Genomic DNA, 18953 nt, shown 5'->3' with positions numbered 1-18953 from the left:
ATACTAAAATAGTTATTTTACAATTGAAGAGTCCACTGCAAGAATGAATGATGTCACTTTCCTGTAGAAAATGAACCAAGACTGTCAATGCATAGCTTAAGACATATAGAATGTACATACAGAGTTACATGGCATTGACACTGATGGTCATTGTCCAGTAATGATCGGAAAATCACAGTTAAGCTTTGAGCGCTAAGCATTTCAAACTTTCAATTGCTTCTCCTGCAAAATGTATTCCAAATGACATCCATCATTCTTGCTGTAGACTCTTCAATTACTTATTAGTGTTAACGTTTTCACCCAATTGTGGGCATCTTCAAACATAAAATTCGATATCTATGTGATAAATAAGCAATACATATTAAATATTGACAAATATGAAGACATTACCAAGGTTAAAATAGCGGAAAATGATATGTTTAAAAACAGTATAAAAGGCATCATTACATGTGGTGTATATAATTATGCATATTTAAATAAAACGGGGTATGAAAAATAATGCGTATTATTACTATTAATTTGTTGAAAAAGTTAACAGGAATAAAACCAATTGATTTGTAGGAAATGGCACCGTTATGAATAAAAAAACTTATTAAATATGCATATTTTTACATGTATACTAGATTAATATGTGTAAAATGAAATGAAATGTATGGTATGAAACAGATCTTGTGGTTGAAGAATATGATAAATGAAATAAAGAACTAATATACATAAAAAATAAACGTAATATAAATGAACTAGAAAAATATGACTTTTTTAAACTGGGATACAAAACTTAAAGTAATAAATTTTAGTGGAAAAAACTGAATGTAAATTAAATACTACGGATAATAAATATTAAATTAATGTGAATTGTAAAATAACTATTTCAGTATTTTACATTAAAATAAGTCAAAAGGCTGAACATTTGCATGTTTTTTCATTTGAATATACTTATTGGAACTCAAAAATGAATTTAGAGTTCGAAAATAAAGCCTGAAATATCTTAATTATCAATACAGACATGACTATACCACAATATCAGAAAAATTAAGTTTATCTTAATCATTTTATCTCCATCTGAGCTACAAATAAATTTAGGGTGGACAAAACGGGCGCGAGGGGTTTTTCTCCGGGTTCTCCCCTCACCATTATCATGATTCCACTATATTTCACAAGCACTCTCACTGCGAGGTTTTTTTCTACTTGGATTATTTAACTACGCTGTATCATCTACTAGGTTATTTAGCGTCACTGTTGTTTGTGATGGCGAGATATTTTTTGGCGAGCTGAGACCGAGAATTCGCCATAGATAACCTAACATGCTCTTTACGTTAGAGGGAAATCACGGAAAAAACCAATCAGATAATCAGCCCAAGCAGGAATTGAACCCACGCCCGATCGTAATTTCGGATCGGCAGGCAAGCGCCTCAGCCGACTGAACTACGCCGATGGCTCTCTGCGAGGTCCCAAGCAAGGCCCCCAGAACAGTTAAAAATGGCTGGAATTTGTACATATTTATATTTAATAAAGGCTGTTATAAGAAAATATGAAGCCACATCTAGCATTATTCGTGCTGCAACTAAATGTACGCGTCCGTGAAACCACTGTCGTCATAATGGCTAGTGAGGTCGATGTGTTCTCCATTATCCTGGGCCTTCATCCTCCTCTGGTACAGACTGTCCCCCAGTGCGTATTTCAACCTCTTCCAGGCAGTGGGGTGAGGACCAGGTCCTTCCGGCCACTCCAAGAAGGTTCTTGTGTCCAACAGATAGGCCAAATGTTGAGGAAGAGTTTTCTTGTCCAGTTTCTTCAGCTCCACCAGGATCAGGAACTCTCTGTCGTCCTCGAACAATTTGTGGTTCGCCACTTCCAGCTCCCATCTGCACCACTGTAACAAAAAGCGAATATCAAGAAGTTGGCTCAATTTTATTTGTTACATATTTTATGTTTCAAAATAATTAGTTTGTCAGGCTCCGAATGATATTACTGTTTATATGCTTTTTCCTAGAACTGTTGTACAGGATAAAAAGGGACTGTTAGGGTTCTCTTGAGGGATGATTTAGGGACGGGGGTAAATCAACAGAATATTCTGAAACCGTTAAGAATCTTGGTTTCTTTTTGGACAATTATGTAAATTATTGGAATAGTGAGGTAACATACATTGTAAATTCTCTTGTTTGTGCAGATTGAGTCCATTGCCCAAGGTTTGAAAATAAGACACTATCTACATTAAAATCTCATAAACTGTTTATGGTGGACTGCGCAAAGAAAGTCAAGTTTAACATGTTTAACAGTGTGGACAACAGAGGTCTGCATCGGACGTTTTCGCTCGAGCGCCAAGTAGTTCATAGCATACTCCGATAGGTAGCGCTCATGCGTGATGGGTAAAATTGTCACGAGCGATAAATCCTCGAACGGTAGAAGCCGAGCGTTAGACATTCGTTCTTGTTACAGTGATGAACTGCGTAGTAACATCATAGATGTTTATCATTTCAAAACTTTGCAGTGTTTAACTAACCTCTCCATAGTACAACTACAAAACTTGCTTTAAAATGTAATATACTGTAAATGTTGTAGGTAAATTTTTTTTCCCCCCACACAGGAGTGATTTTGTTTTTGCCACATCTGATAGATGTTATTGGATGTAAATGTAATTATTATAAACGGAGAACACAATCACGATAATGCAAGAACTGTATCAAGTTTTCTAGTAATAATAATACTAATACTAATAATAATAATAATAATAATAATAATAATAATTAGTGTATCAATCTTTGCGTCTGTAACAGTTGTGCAGCATGATTATTCGCTTTATTATATTTTCTGTGACGTTATCTCTGTACTAATATTGTTATTAATCTACTGCTCTATCAATAATATTTTGTAAAACGTTTCTACATTGTCGCAGTATATAGGCGGAACACTATGTATGGACCTGCCATATTATATATGTGGTAAATCAAATATTGAATAATTATTAATTAGCAATAATAACTATATATCGAAGTTTTTCATATTATTTTATTTATAACTTCATGTTCCTGTTTTGGTACGTTCCATTGACTGTTCCGTTAAACGCAGAAAATAAAGCCTTACTTTTACCGTGTGAGCAAAACATATGTGTATCTTATCTGTCGCCTTCCATACAAGATAAGAAATGTGGGTGAGATGACCTTGTACTATGCTTCTATTTATTACGAGCGTATCACGACCGATCGTATCTCACTCGAGGGTGCGACACTCGACCAAGTTGAAGCGAGCGATTTAACTCCAATGCAGCACTCTGGTGGACAAAGTGTTAAATGAAATTAGCATTAACATGTTCTATCAACATGTTGGGATGTTAACGGTAAACAATTTAACATTTAACATGTTGTTAATGTTTTAATAGTGGAGACGAGCCTTTACATAAACAGTATAATGTGCAGTTCGGTTGACTATTCCAGGATTGGAAAAGACGTACCTGACTCTTCACAAAGTGTGGTGACAGTACAACCAGCGTGCTCCTGCTGTTCTTCATGCACTCCACGATGTTGTCGGCTATGATGGAGCCCAGCGCGAAGTCCCTCTCGTGCAGACACAACCTGTACTTCTCGGGTCCATCTTCCAGATAAGGCTGCAGCTCCCTTACAACCCATTCTCTGTCGGCAACACTGTAACAAAATTTCATCAAAATTCATTCTTACTGCAGGTTGTAATTCGGCGTAGCTCAATGGTCAGAGCGCTTGGTACGTAGAACCAAGGACCCGGGTTCGATCCTCGGCGCCGGAGCGAATTTTTCTCCTCAAATATTAATTGTCAACATTACAGAGATTATTCTGTAGGACAAATTAATAAAGCTATAATATTCTCATAGCTAGCAGTGCATCAAAACTGCGGAATCCCGGCCAAATAAGTCACTCAACTGAGTGCGCTCCTAGTATAATGGCAGTTGACACTAGACATATACGTCAACATATATATCCCTAACTTGGAGTCAGGCCACAAAGAGAAACACTGAAGGAGGAAGATTCGATCCGGTGCTGTGGATTGAATTCGGCGTAGCTCAGTGGTCAGAGCGCTTGGTACGTGGAACCAAGGACCCGGGTTCGATCCCCGGCGCCGGAGCGAATTTTTCTCCTCAAATATTAAATATTAATATAATTTTAGTTTTGTTTCCGTCTTGACTTATTTTAATGTTAACCCAGAAGTATGTTTGTTAACATATTTTAATATTTTACTTGTGAACGTTTTCGCCCATTTTGGGCATCTTCAGACCATAAAGATATCTGTACATAATTGCATAATACATACTGAAGTCCACACCTGTGGAGTAACGGTCAGCGCGTCTGGCTAAGAAACCAGGTGGCCCGGGTTCGAATCCCGGTTGGGGCAAGTTACGTGGTTGAGGTTTTTTCCGGGGTTTGCCCTCAACCCAATACGAGCAAATGCTGGGTAACGTTCGGTGCTGGATCCCGGACTCATTTCACCGGCATTATCACCTTCATTTCATTCAGACGCTAAATAACCTAGATGTTGATACAGCGTCGTAAAAAATAACCCAATAAATATATATTGAAATTCTACAAACAATTAATGGAAGTTTATAAATACGCTAGAAACATTTTCTAAAAAGTTACACTAAAAATACAGCAACAAAAGATAGTTGTATGATACATATGTATATTTGTCATATTATAATCATTCATGACAGCTAGAGATCGCGAACGAGTTATTATATTGGATCAGTAAACTGTATAATGACTCAAAAGTGAATACTTGTTTAACGATAAGACTCTTAAGTTAAATGTGCATATTTTAACAGAAAGTCACATGAAAATATTACATATCAAAATTCAAAATTATCAGAAAAATCAAAGAAGGTCAGAAAGGTGTAAGGGGTCCTAGTTGACTGTTGTATTGAAGTTGGTGTAAATAGAAATGATGTGGATTGAAGGCGAAATGTTTGGAATTACAAAATGAATGTTAAATGTAGTTTAAACTTAAGTGACGCTGTGATAATCTATTAAACAAATATGTTGTAAATATGCACTATTGTGAAGGTTGCAATATTAAATAAAGTCAAATTGGTACAAGTATGTATCGTTATGTTGGATAATATCAAGTTGTTATTGCCAATCACATATTACCGTAGAAGTTCGTTGTGTATCGAAGATTGATATATTAATAGTATATGACGAAATATTATGTTGCAGTCGTAAATAACTTCATAAAAGTTGAGAAGTATATTAAAATCACATGTTAAAACCAGTTAAAAGTCGAGGATTAATGATGATTAACATAGTACCATTGTAAGTAGTTGAACATTAATAATGATGAAATTGACGTAAAAAAGTACATCATGTATTGAATCGATGTGTGGTGAAGTCAAGATTGTTAATGTTGTCGTGTAGAATCTTCAATAATGTTGATTATTGTAGACTAACGAGCAGCGTAATATGTAGAAGTAGTAAGGAAATGTTGACAGCGGTTGAAGGTGTATGGAACAGATGTGTTGTGGCGTAAAGACGACGGTAGACTATAAGGGTGCTATTCATAGACATTTCGCAGCACGCGCTACGAGCGTACTAAGCTAGCCCCGGCTATCCACTGGTTACTTGTACAGAATTCAAATCATATCCTATCGCTAACACTGGTTTATGAATACGAAAAACGCTGATCATCCACCGGAAACCCGCGCTAAAAATGTCTATGAATACGGCCCTATGACACATCTTGAAGCTTCAATGCTAATGTAAGATGTACGGAGTACAATAAATCAAATGAAAAATGAAATAAGAATTTTATTAAACACTGATACCTTATTGGGCAATGTAAGAATCTTATTACCCAATGATACCGTGTGTTTCTGTGAATTCTAAATACCGATTTGCGTAAATGACAAAATTATATTACGAGCGATTCAAAACTGCGAGTAGGTGTTTCATTTCATATTTTGTATAAATTAATTACAGATGGTTATTTCAAGTGCACAGTATGTAAAATATGTTACATATCTTAAATATTGACAGAATAAAAATATGTATTCTTGTGTAAGTGAGGAAAGAGAAATTTTGTACGGTAGGTTATATATATTTACACGAAGAGTAAATAATTTCATCCATTCGTGTCTTTTTTATGTAAATTAAAGGAAATAAATTAAAATATGAGTATTAATAGTATGATGATAACACTGACAACCAACTGAACTAACGCTTTTTGAAATACATAAAATTCAGTATGAATGAATATATAAATAGATAAATACGTATATACTCGTAAATGAATAAATAAATTAAATAAACGAATAAGTAAACAAATAAGTACATAAGTAAATAAGTGAACAAATCAACAAGTAAAAAAGTAAATATATAAAGATGTAAATAAGTAAATAAATAAGCATTATATATGTATATGCTTTTGTGTTTCTTTTGTATTTGTATTTGTATTTTTATATACTTCTTTCTACGTTTCTTTTGTATTAGTACTATATTAGAAAAGACCTGATGCCCTTAACTGAACCAAATTAAATAAATATAAATAAATATTTGCATTTGTTTTTGTATTTGCATTTGTACTTTTATGTATTTTTTCTTATTTACTTCTCTCTACATTTGTTTTTTGTATTAGTATGTATTTCTCGTGCTGTGGTAGAAGAGGCCTTATGGCCTTAACTCCAGATTTAATAAGTAAATAATAATAAATAAATCAATCAATCAAACATATGAACAAGTAAATAAATAAGTACTTAAATAAGTGAATAAGTCAACAAGTAAAGGAGTAAAGATGTAAACAAGTAAATAAATAAATAATAATAAATAAATACGTAAATAATAAATAAATAAGTGAACAAGAAAATAAATAAATAGTATATGCGTCATCTTAATGATACATTTTGTATTACCTGTATCTGTTTGTATCACCTGTCTTAATCGGTAACTACCATCTACTTAAAAAACAATTTTGAAACAGAGTAAAATCATACAGAGGGACAAAATAGTGAAATAATATGTTGCAGTATTTACCTACGTAAGTAACACAGTTTTGTAACATTTGTCCCTGACGACACTTAAGATCTGTTTCCTTTATCGGCGTTCTGCGCTGAGAATCTAAGTAATGAGAGTGACGTATGCTTGGAATTTACCCAGAATAAACGAGTTATTGTTAGTCGTGGGATAATAATTGACTTGAGTTGCCTCGCAACAAACTACGTACATGAAATAACTTTCATGTCTACACATTTAATTGCAGAAGTGAGATATTTTCAGTTTGAGGAGGTTTCTATCAGTAAGAAGTGAAATACGGCGTAGAGGGAGTAGCAGGACTTAGGGTAAATGGATACAAAAACAACACGTCGTTAGAAGGAGAAAATAGGAGAATAAAGAAAAATATGTGAAATCGAACATGTAGTGTCACAATGCATATCCTGTCTTACAGTATTTGACAATTTATATTCAAAAATTTTTATCCATTTGTTTTCTTATATTTTTGTCTGATAGCGTTGATGAATTATTAACAAGAAAATCTCGTATTTGTTTTGTCTTTTTAGTTACTATTATGCCTTATTATCCGATAACGCCTTGTTTTTTGCGCTTCTTAATTTCATTTCATCATCATTATCATCATTATCGTCATCATCATCATCTTCATAATATTATTATTATTATTATTATTATTATTATTATTATTATTATTATTATTATTATTATTATTAATTTCATTTAGTGTTCTGCCCAGGGGCAGGTCTTTCACTGCAAACCCAGCTTTCTCCAATTTCTCCTATTTTCTTCCTTTCTCTTTGTCTCCGTATATGATTCATATATCTTAATGTCGTCTATCATCTGATATCTTCTTCTGCCCCGAACTCTTCTCCCATTCACCATTCCTTCCAGTGCATCCTTCAGTAGGCAGTTTCTTCTCAGCCCAACAAATTCCTTTTCCTCTTCCTGATCAGTTTCAGCATCATTCTTTCTTCACCCACTCCTTCCAGCACATCTTCATTTCTATTCTGTCTGTCTACTTCAGACGTTCCATTCTTCACCAAATCCAATTTCAAATGCTTCTCTTCACTTCGTCGTAATGTCCACGTTTCTGCCTCATACAATATCACACTCCGTAAAAAGCACTTCATTAGTAAATGTATTATTATTATTATTATTATTATTATTATTATTATTATTATTATTATTACCTTAACTGTTCTTCGCACCCCAAGAGGAACGAGTTACTCCCCCCGTTTGTGTAGTGTACCCTCTCCTAACCTCAGTGGTGTGTCAGTCGGACAAGAGAAGAGGTTAAGCTGACTTAGGATATTTTCAGAATATTTTTAGTAGAAAGAGGGATATTTAATTTGTCATAATAATTCCTTTCTTACAGATCGGGGTAGAAGAGGATGGTGGAATGACGTCGAAACTCAATCCAGAGAAAGAACTACAAGAGTAGAAGCAAAAGAAAAATAAGAACTTTATCAAATGCGCAGGCAGCATTAAGAAGATGTTGATATTGTAAGTAATCAATTTGTGTATTAAATCTTTTGAGGGATCTGTATTGCGCTACACTTGCGTTGCGATTATCTACCTTTGAATCGATTTATTATTCATGTGTACATTGAGGTCAAGAACATAATAGTGATAATTCGTATACCTTGACTATAGCCTATTGGTCTTACCAACTGTGTTGGGACAGGAAACGTTAGACTACTAATAAACCATGCATAAGCGATAGATGTATAAACAACTGTAACTATACATAGCAATTGCTTTTCAGTAGTTACTCGCATGTACATGAAACCCCTTGTTTAAGCGTTGTATAGGTATATAGAGAAAAAAAATGGCCGCCCCTCTAACAGCTGTTCGTATCGATTGTCATTTTATGATGATGGTTGCCTTGTAACCACAGAATATAGAGTGGTAATCTGTCAGGCCCAGTTGCATTATCTATACTTAGCGCGCACTATCGTATGCAATAGAGAACCTCAGTTATTCTGTTACCTTTCGTAATGAAGTAATGACGAAACTATGACGTAGCTGTGTAACAGTTATGCTGTTATACACGACGTATATAGTGATTATTAGTAAGGAATTTACACACGACTTATAAACGAACTATTCATCGTGTAAGTATCATATAAGTCAATTAAACGTCTGTATAAGAGATTTTAATAGTAAGACCGTATAAGTTTATATAATCTCTTTATATATTTCTTTTAATTAAGATTTATTATGTTTCGAGTTGCGAAATCGAACGTTTCCCTGCAAATTACGATGAAAATATTAAAGATTCGTAAATATTGTAAAAAAGACACATTAAAAAACTATTAGGCCTATATACATAAAACAGAAATACAAATTAGATAATTTATTCCCGTATGAGCAAACGCTCGTGGTCGGGAGTTCAAAATAGCAATGTAGATAAGCAGAAAGAAGAAGAAAAAATAAACAAATTAATATAAACAATAAAATAGCACAGATTACAAAAACAAGAGCGTATATGATAAAGAACAATCACAATTGAAATTTGTTTATAACCAATATTCACAAGTATAATAGTATAAGACTAATATTTAGCAATTAATTGCCTAACCCTGTGTTAAGTTCCCTTAATAATTTCTTTAATTTTCGGTTTAAATTTAATCATACTTATGTCAGCTAAAACAGGGTACTGAGAAATTAATTAGTTATGAAGTTTTAAGCCATAGTTGAAGCCATGTTTCACACCAGCAGCCGTTGAACTTTTGGATTCTGTAAAATGAAATAATGAAATAACCAGATGAAGTATTTGCAAAGAATGAACAATGACAACATGGTCCAAAAGACGTATCAATTTTAGGAGAGAGGAATAAAGAAAACGGTTGGTAAAATGAATATAATTTTATTTAAGAATAAGATAAATATCGAGTTTTTATTGGTTATTAATTTAACGACGCAATATCAGTTACGAGGTTATTTAGTGTGAGTTGAATTGGCGATAGCGTGTTGCTATTTTGACGAGATGAGATCGAGGGTTCGTAATGAGATTACCAAACATTCGCTCAACATTTGGGGAAAACTCGGAAAATCTCAACCAAACAATCAACCCGTATCCGAGCGGTCTGAAATTACAAGTTCCATTCTTTACTCCAGAGCTACGCGTCGGTGACTGAAACGTAACGTGTGCATACGTATGTAATGTATGTAAGCTTACATAATATGTATATACATAATCATCATGACCAGTTGCGCTACAACCGTTATTTGGGTCTTAGCTTTGAGGACAATAAGTCTCCCACACATACTATCAATTTTATCTTGTGGTTGTCTCTATCGACTGCTGACTTGTAGTATAGCCTTCTTAGATTCTGTCGAACACCATCTGTTCATCAAAATTTTGTCGTTGTTTAATACAGAGCGTTCGCCTACGGGTGGGGCCAGGAAAGCGGCCTGCCTGCGGTGTCGCTTGCGGGAATCGTCTATCCGTAAGCTTCCGCTTTCTATATTATACTCTGTAGAGTTTTAATTTTAAAAGTTTAGCAGTAGTAAAGACTGATGTTTTTGAAACACTAACTTCCTGTGAAATACGTTTTAGAGATTTAGTAGGAGAGCGTGTAAATGATACACTGATTTCATCAATTTTTTTCTCCCGTCAATACTCTTCGTTTTCGCTTAGGAATTAATTATAGCATTTATCGACCCTGTTCTCCGTAATTTGTTAACAAGACGCCTAATAGTTTCTCTACCCTGAATTGCAGCACCGGGATATTTCACTTGAAATTGCCTACGCACCTCTCTACATGACTCTGTTTTCACATATGCATCATACATAAAAAAAAACTCTCTGTTCAAGCGTGAATTTTGCGTTTTGCATTGTTAACAAATTTTACACAACGCTGAATATTTAAGCAACTGTGTCAAGAAAGTGCACTGTACGTGTTAAATACTGCAACAGTCTGGCTCACAACTGATAACTTGTCGACCTTGATGTCCTTGATTGTCGAGCGTGTCTCAGCAACTGCGCGCACAAAGCAGCGTATCAGTACATGCCGCTTTCCTGGCCCCACTCGTAGGCGAACGCTCTGTATATTTATTGTTGAGACACGTATTTTATCAGATTTGAATGCACAATTCGAATACCATGTCCTGGCCGCCCAACACTTTAATGTGGGGAGACAATATCTTGATCACCATATAGTATGTTTCTCCACAGATAGAGTTCTTCACAATTCAGAATTTTCCTCTCAAATATATTCATTAAATTTGTATGTATACTATGCTTTATACAAATAATTGATATTCTTGAGCAAATTTATCCTTATTCACGTCAGTGAGAAACAACTTCAAGATCTCTTGTATCAACATATTGTAATGGCACAGTAATATTTTGGGAATAGAAATTGAGAACAAGCAGGAGGAACTGTGCAAAGGAAACCTGCAGACATAACTTGCAGTGAGAAAAAGGAAGCAGTGTTAAATAGCGGATGCCTCCAGTCTGCCTGGCGTCTCTCTTTTTGGCAAGCTTCGTGCTTAAAGGTGCCTCCCAGACTGTTGACTCAGCCTCCGGAGTTCGGAGCCAAGCCAGTGAAATGTGTATTTTATTCCACCGTAAATCCTCTTGCACAAAAAGTTTTGACATAACTTTGTTAGCGGGAACCGAATTCTACGCACCAATGATTCTAATAGAAATTAAATTTATATCAATGCACGCTGAATATATGGTACATTAATTCCTAAATTACACTATTTGAGAGATAGATATTCACTTACATAATTAGAAAATTAGTAAAAGTTATGTGTAAAAGTTTCCCTTTTGTGTTGCCAGTAATATGGTAAGCTCTGTAAAAAATGCGTCTTTTAAAACTTTCTGTCGTGGATAAAAGACATGGGAGGAGAAGATTATTTGAAGTGCCAAAAGTGCTTACATATCGTCAGTTTACAAGCAAAACACATTAAGTAAAAAATATTACTTATGAGAAAGGGCGTATATAATGCACATAATGTATGTCTATAAGCTTACAAGCAAACATTCCCATGGGGGCAGATAAAAAGTTTTTTTTTTCTTCCACCGTATTAATAATGTCAAAATAAGTGCTTATACAAATTTTGACCACTCGAGCGCAATTACGAGGACCGTAAAAAATAAATCTGCCTGTGGCCGTTTACAGAAAGAAAACATAATTTTATGGAAATATTAATTTATTGGAACAGATACAGTAATTGTTGAGCTATTTTTCAACATATTCCCCACCGGAATTGAAACATTTGTCATACCGTGGGATCAACGTTTATATCCTTGTGTCGTAGACATCTGCCGCCTAGGATCGGAACCAGTGTGTGACAGTCGTCTCTACCTCTCTGTTGATCCCATGGTATGATATATGTCTCAATTTCGGTGGGAAATATGTTGAAAAATAACTTAAGGGTTGTCGTATCTGTTCCAATAAATTTTTCAAATGAAATTGTGTTTTCTCTTTGTAAACGGCTGCAGGGAAACTTATTTTACGGCCCTAGTAATTGCGCTCGAGTCGCCAAAATTTGTTCCAGCCCTTGTTTTGACATTATTAACATACTGGAAGAAATAATAACTTTTTTGTCTGTCCTCATGAGAATGTTTGCTTGTTCGAATTGAAACATTAAATATGCGTACACATAAAGAAACACATCTTACTAAAAATAATATTTTGACAATTCAGTTTTGTTAAGAGCTTTCAAAACGCCTTTTTCTCAGAGGTAATATTTTTGCTTGTAAGCCGACGATATATTGTGTCTATCTATCTAAAAATCAATGAAACATAAAACTACATTTTTGAAAATTAAAGCATTACGTCTGATGAGTTATTATTTAATTTAATTTTGTATGATATAAAACTCACGGTATTTAATATAATACACATGAAATTTGACATAGATGGTGAAGCATGGCAACATATCGACTTCACCATCAGAAAACTTGGCGAAATGGGAACCCATCTGTTGGATTCAGACATCCAGCTCGCGACTGTACGTTGATTGGATGACCATGTCTCAATTGAAACGACGAAGTATTTATGATATTTGTATATTAAAATTACATGCGTTATCGTCAAAAAGTATGAATCCAGAAGTTAAAAGACCTTGACTTTTGTTTTGATTTACTCTCAGTACCTTCTTAGTTGTCGGTATTTCCAATTTTACTGCTTATTTTCAACAAAGTATACGAAGACAAATAATCATACAACTTACAATATGACACGTGAGTTGCCAGCGATTCACTTTAGCATAGTGCGCATTTGCAAATCTACTTAGGACTCAGTATAAAGGGTTGTTTCCGATCTCTGATAACGAATTTGAATGACATCATGTGCGTCAGGAGCACACGACAGCTGAACTGTGGCGCGAGGTGACAGACCAGTAGTGAGTGATCTCATAGTCAGAGTGCACGACGACTCACAGCAGAAATTCCCAGAAAGTCGAGCCTTTTTGGGAGGGGTACATTACGATGCTTTCCAATGTCAAGTACAGTTAAGCGAAAATAAAAGAAACTTAAATAAACGAGGTTTCGTTATTTCCAAGAAAAGCATCTTCTATGTACTTAATAAGATTGGTAAAGCTCGAATGGAATTAATTTGTATCATCTAATGGGGTGCGGCGACTTGTGACGGGGGGTGGATTTGCTTGCTTTTTCCACTTTGGAATTAATCCTATCCGAGCTTTGCCAGTCTTATTAGGTACACACAAGCTGCCTTTCTTGGAAATAACGAAACCACGTGTTTTGCAGGCTCCTATGATTTTCACTTAACTGTTCTTGGCATCGGAAATGGTTGTTATGTACTCCTCCCAAAAAGACTCGATTTTTTTGGGCATTGCTACTGTGATACACCGTGCACTCTGATTATGAAATCACTCACTACTGGTCTATCACCTCTCGTCGGTGTGATTCCTGACGCACATCATGTCATTCAAATTCGTTATCAGAGATCGGAAACAACCCTGTAGTCTATAATATTCTTAACTGTGCATAGTTATAGCACGAATGACCGTACAGGCTCGTGCGAAGGATTTTACGTACCGGTACATGAGTTTATAAATATTGTATGTCAATAAATGCACTTCATTCATTCATTCATTCATTCATTCATTCATTCATTCATTCATTCATTCATTCATTCATTCATTCATTCATTCATTCATATTCTTCCAGCCTTTATTTTCGAAATATCTCTCGCACATAAAAATTGACTAATATTCGTTCCTTTCGCGGAATTATAACATATGACTGTAGCACACGAACCATCAAAGTTACTCACGAATAATTACCTCTAATTTGTATATACTCGTAGTTGTCAGTAACTAGAAAGGAAAGACATGTTAATATATGCCTTCAAACTATGCACATAGATCTCCATAGCAGATAGACAAATATAATTAAAATTAGCTGCCCATATTAATTGTAAGGGTGTGACAAGTCTTTATGCAACGTCACATCAAGAAACAGCGGCACCTACATGAGGACAGTGGTTTAAGTTTCATCTTCCTTGAATGCCTACCCTATCACGTAACATGTGATGATCTTGAGCACACAACGCACATCGCCGGCTAAAATAGCACTGTCTGCTTATGCCGAGGACTATTCAATTTCTCGATAACATTGTATTTAAGTTTAATTTTAAGTAATTGATTCAATGGCGATCTTAGTCCTGTTAATTATGTAAGCATGTGCGGATTACAGCTGTTTCGGTGCTACTTGACACTATCCTCAGAGCCTTCTGTGTCTCCGTGTCATCTCAACTTCGCTGCCTGTTGTGTGGGTGCGTTCGTGTGATGAAGAGTTGAGTCAAATAGTGTGTGTGTTCTGAAATTGATCTGTGTTTTGAGTATTTGATTAGGGTGTGTTTTAGTGTGTCTGTATATTTCATATTTTTCTAGTGTGTTGAGTTTTTGGTTTTGGGTTGTATGTGTAGGATTTCCATGTCTGTATTTATGTTATTGTATGAGTGGTTGGCATTAGTTATGTGTTCGGCTTATGTAGATGTATTGTGTCCTCTGGTTATTGCTTTAATGTGTTCTTTGTATCGAGTTTGGAATGATCTGCCTGTCTGTCAAATGTAGAAACTGTCACAACTATTGCATGTGAGCTTGTATACGTCTGTGTGGTTGTATTTATTTGTTTGTGTTGTTTGTGTGTTGAGATGTCTTTGTAGCGTGTTTTCTGTTCTGTATGCTATGTTGTATTTCTGTTTTCTGAATGAGGATGCGATCTTGTGTGTGTTTGTTTTTGTATGTTAGTGTGATGTATTTCTTGCGTTTGTGTTGTGTTTTGTGTGTTTCTGTGTTTGTTGAGTTTTTGTTTTGTCTTCCTTACGATGTTGTCTATCATGTTTGGGTTGTAACCATTTTCTTGTGCTATGTATTTGATTGTGTTCACTTCTTCATTGTAGTGTTGTTGGCTCATGGGCATGTTGAGTAATCTGTGTACCATTGCCCTGAATGCAGCATGTTTGTGTTGTGTGGGGTGATTAGATGTGTTGTGTATGTGTGTGGTAGTGGTGGTTGGTTTTCTGTATATTTTGAAAGTGTGTTTGTTATCAACGTTTGTTATGGTGATGTCTAGGAAATTTACATTGGACAGACAGGCAGATCATTCCAAACTCGATACCGGTAAAAAGAACACATTAAAGCAATAACCAGAGGACACAATACATCTACATACGCCTAACACACAACTAACGCCAACCATACATACAATAACATAAATACAGACATGGAAATCCTACACATACAACCCAAAACCAAAAACTCAACACACTAGAACAATATGAAATATACAGACACACTAAAACACACCCTAATCAAATACTCAACACACACACTATTTGACTCAACTCTTCATCACATGAATGCACCCACACAACAGGCAGCGAAGTTGAGATGACGCAGAGGCACAGAAGGCTCTGAGGCACATTCTTACATAATTAGCACGAGTAAGATCGCCATTTAATCAATTATTTATATTCAAGTGTTAAAAGTAGTATACAAAAGATTCAACATGGATTTAATTTCAACTTTATAGTTAGTATGGACAGCTAGTTTCTTGTTTGTATAAAAATGCATGTAGAAGTACACAGTTTTAGAGGAGGTTTCCACATGAGCACATTAATAATTCCCTTGTATAAATAAAGGATTGACTGTACCTGTAAGAGACGAAGGCATCGTACAAGTAGTTGGATATACTCTCGTTTTCTCTGATGTGCCTCTGGCGTCGAATATTGATGAGATGTCTGACGTAGGCGATCTCGAACCTGTATCCATACATGCCGATGATTCCCAGGAGCACCAACGACACAACCACCAGCAACGGAATCCAAATGACAGCAAGATAATTTACAAAGCTGTCCACATGGGGTGGTAAACAGGCTGTGTTGTTGAACACGATTGAAATTATTTCGGTCCTTCTACGCTTCGTCGTGCCACAAGTAAGATTATTATCGGTCCCCAAGTTAAGCACCATGGTATCCTTTGGTTGTAGTAACCAGTTTTGGAATGTTGGTATCTGGCAATCGTCACAATTGAATGGATTTCCACCTAGGTCTACACCCTCTAAATGTTGAAATGAACTTGCCATGTTTTCAGAAACAAAAGTAAGAGCATTCCTTGAAAGATTAAGTTTCTTTACCCAGGTGTCATTTGAATGTTCAGATTTTAAAAATATATTTACATTATTCCATTCTGAAAGAGCGTTTCCAGCCAAGTTGACTTCGTATGCTGCTCCCGTTATGTTTATCTCATCGATGCTCTTCAGTTTATTTCTTGACAGATCAAGAAATTTCAGTGGGGTTGATTCACCTACTTCGAGTTTGAATTTTACGGTGAAACCATTTGCCTTCAGATTGAGACTCTGAAGATGAGTCAGCGACCGAAACATATTGGAAGAGAGCATCTGGATTGAATTTCTAGATAAATCCAGTTCAATCAAGGATGACATGTTGTCAAAAAATGAAACATCTTCTTGGGCAATAGTGATGCCGCATTTTTCCAGAATTAGTCCTTCAAGTTGCATTCTTGATTCAGTCAACATAACTTGACTGTTATTCAGAATTAAAGGATTTAAAAGCTCCATACTATTTATTGGTACTCGAGACATGTTCAGCCATTTCAGGCTTGTAAGGTGTTTTATCTTCTGAATTGTACTATCGACTTGCAAATTTTTGTTGGTTGAGAGGTCGAGTATTTTCAGTTTCTTCAGTGACGAGATTGAGTCCGGCAATTCCTTCAAGTCGTTGTTGGAGAGGATCAAAACCTCGAGAATGGGCATCGACAGGAATGCATCTGTAAATAAGTAATAAATGTTAGTTTATAACCATGCATCTGGATTTTTGAAAATAATTAATGCCACTTATAAGAAGTTATGATAGTGGAAAAACTTGTACCTGTAAACATATATTTGTTTATTTCTGTACACTTTTTCCTAAGATTACGTCATTAAAGTGTAGGTATATGTGGTAGGTTACTGTTAAACTTAGGTTAGGTTGTTAAAAGTTATATGATTGCGTGCTTTATTATTGCTCTATTTATAATAAATTATTCATTTAGTTTATTTATTAACGTGATTTAAATTAAATATAAATGTAATGTAAACTTATACGAGTATAATCAATCCTAAAATGCCTTGTGGCAGAATATCTTCTGAATGTAATGCATGAAATAAATACTCGTAAATAAATAAATAAATAAATAAATAAATAAATAAATAAGTATATAACTCGTGTGTCAAATTGAATAAACAAAGGGATATTCTGAAGCAGGGAATATATAGAAATCAAGATAGATGGCCATGGCACATGAGAAACTATTGTTAAAACACTATAAGGGATTCAGAAACTTTGTTCAATCAATAGATTTCACATCACTGTAAATATTGTAAATAGTGAAAAAACTACTGTACTTAAAATTAGTAGTAGTAGTAGTAGTAGTGGTAGTGGTAGTGGTAGTGGTAGTGGTAGTGGTAGTAGTAGTAGTTAGATATTATGTTAAAATAATTATAAGCAATTCACCACCTTTATTAAGTCAATAGACTTCACGGCAGTGTATTATATTGCAAATAGTGAAAGCACTACTCCAGTTAAAATAGCATTAGTATTAATAATTTTAAATAATTCATAAACTGTATTCAGTCAGCTGACTTTACATCCTTGTAAATATTGTAAATAGTTTACTATTAGTTTTTGTTTTAAGTTCCGACAGAATGTAAAAACAGTGTAGCAACAAAAGTGTGTAGTATTGCATTACTGCAATGGAGCATACTGAATAAAAAGGGGACACATTTTTTATAAAAATAAATAAATAAATGAAAAAATAGGTAAATAAATAAATAAGTAAATAAATAAATAAATAAGTAAATAAATAAATAAATAAGCTCTGTTAAACACAATCCGTGAAATCTGTGAAAGGAAGTCGCGCTTTATGCCACTCGGGAGAGGGAGGAGTCTGCTTTTTGTACTTGTGTCTCTAATTTTGTTTCTATTTCTTATTTGCTTCTTTTCTCTGCATTTGTTTCTTGAATATGTCTATTTGTATTCTGGTGGTGTAGTAGAGAAGGCCTTGATGGCCTTAACTCCGCCAGATTAAATAAATAAATAGATAAAAAATAAATAAATAAATATATAAATAAATAAATAAATAAATAAATATTTAAATAAATAAATAAGCGTTAATTCTCCTGGTGTTCTTAAGTTGAAGGGGATAGATATATTTGATTTGCTGCACAGGACTAAATAGTTCTAAAATGATTATAAAGACATTTATAATGAGAATGATGTTTGTGATAAGAAAATATCTATTTTTTAGTTAATCCAATTCGTATGTCGTGTACAACTTTAAATATAAGCTTCACTGTACAGAATATCTGTTAAGACTAATTAGTCTACATCCGGCTCGGGTTCAATTTCCTCTTCCCTGTTTCTCTCGCATGAAGGCGCGTGTTACTGAGAAATAAAAAAAATGCAGCAAAGAGAGAGACTAATAACACATTTTAATTAC

General features: G+C 34.7%; 1 protein-coding gene and 1 non-coding gene across 2 annotated transcripts in view; one reads left to right on the top strand and one right to left on the bottom strand.

Annotated features, from left to right (window-relative positions):
• Nucleotides 1-1235: 1235 nt before the first annotated feature.
• Nucleotides 1236-18953, bottom strand: part of LOC138696366 (toll-like receptor 2) — a 35377-nt gene continuing 17659 nt past the window's right edge. Inside the window, exons 6-8 of the mRNA XM_069821231.1 lie at nt 16109-17243; nt 3452-3641; nt 1236-1873 (exon numbers count right to left, since the gene is read on the bottom strand). Coding sequence (XP_069677332.1) covers nt 1565-1873; nt 3452-3641; nt 16109-17243 — 1634 coding nt within the window. The 3' untranslated portion in view covers nt 1236-1564. The remainder of the gene's footprint in view (nt 1874-3451; nt 3642-16108; nt 17244-18953) is intronic.
• Nucleotides 4023-4095, top strand: TRNAH-GUG (transfer RNA histidin (anticodon GUG)). Its single transcript has one exon. It is a non-coding gene; the product is annotated as a tRNA-His (tRNA).

The sequence above is a fragment of the Periplaneta americana genome, chromosome 1, assembly GCF_040183065.1.
Source record: "Periplaneta americana isolate PAMFEO1 chromosome 1, P.americana_PAMFEO1_priV1, whole genome shotgun sequence".
In the NCBI taxonomy this organism is placed as follows: Eukaryota; Metazoa; Arthropoda; class Insecta; order Blattodea; family Blattidae; genus Periplaneta; species Periplaneta americana.
The sequence above is the reverse complement of the archived record's forward strand: the minus strand, read 5'-3'. Positions and strand labels throughout refer to the sequence as shown.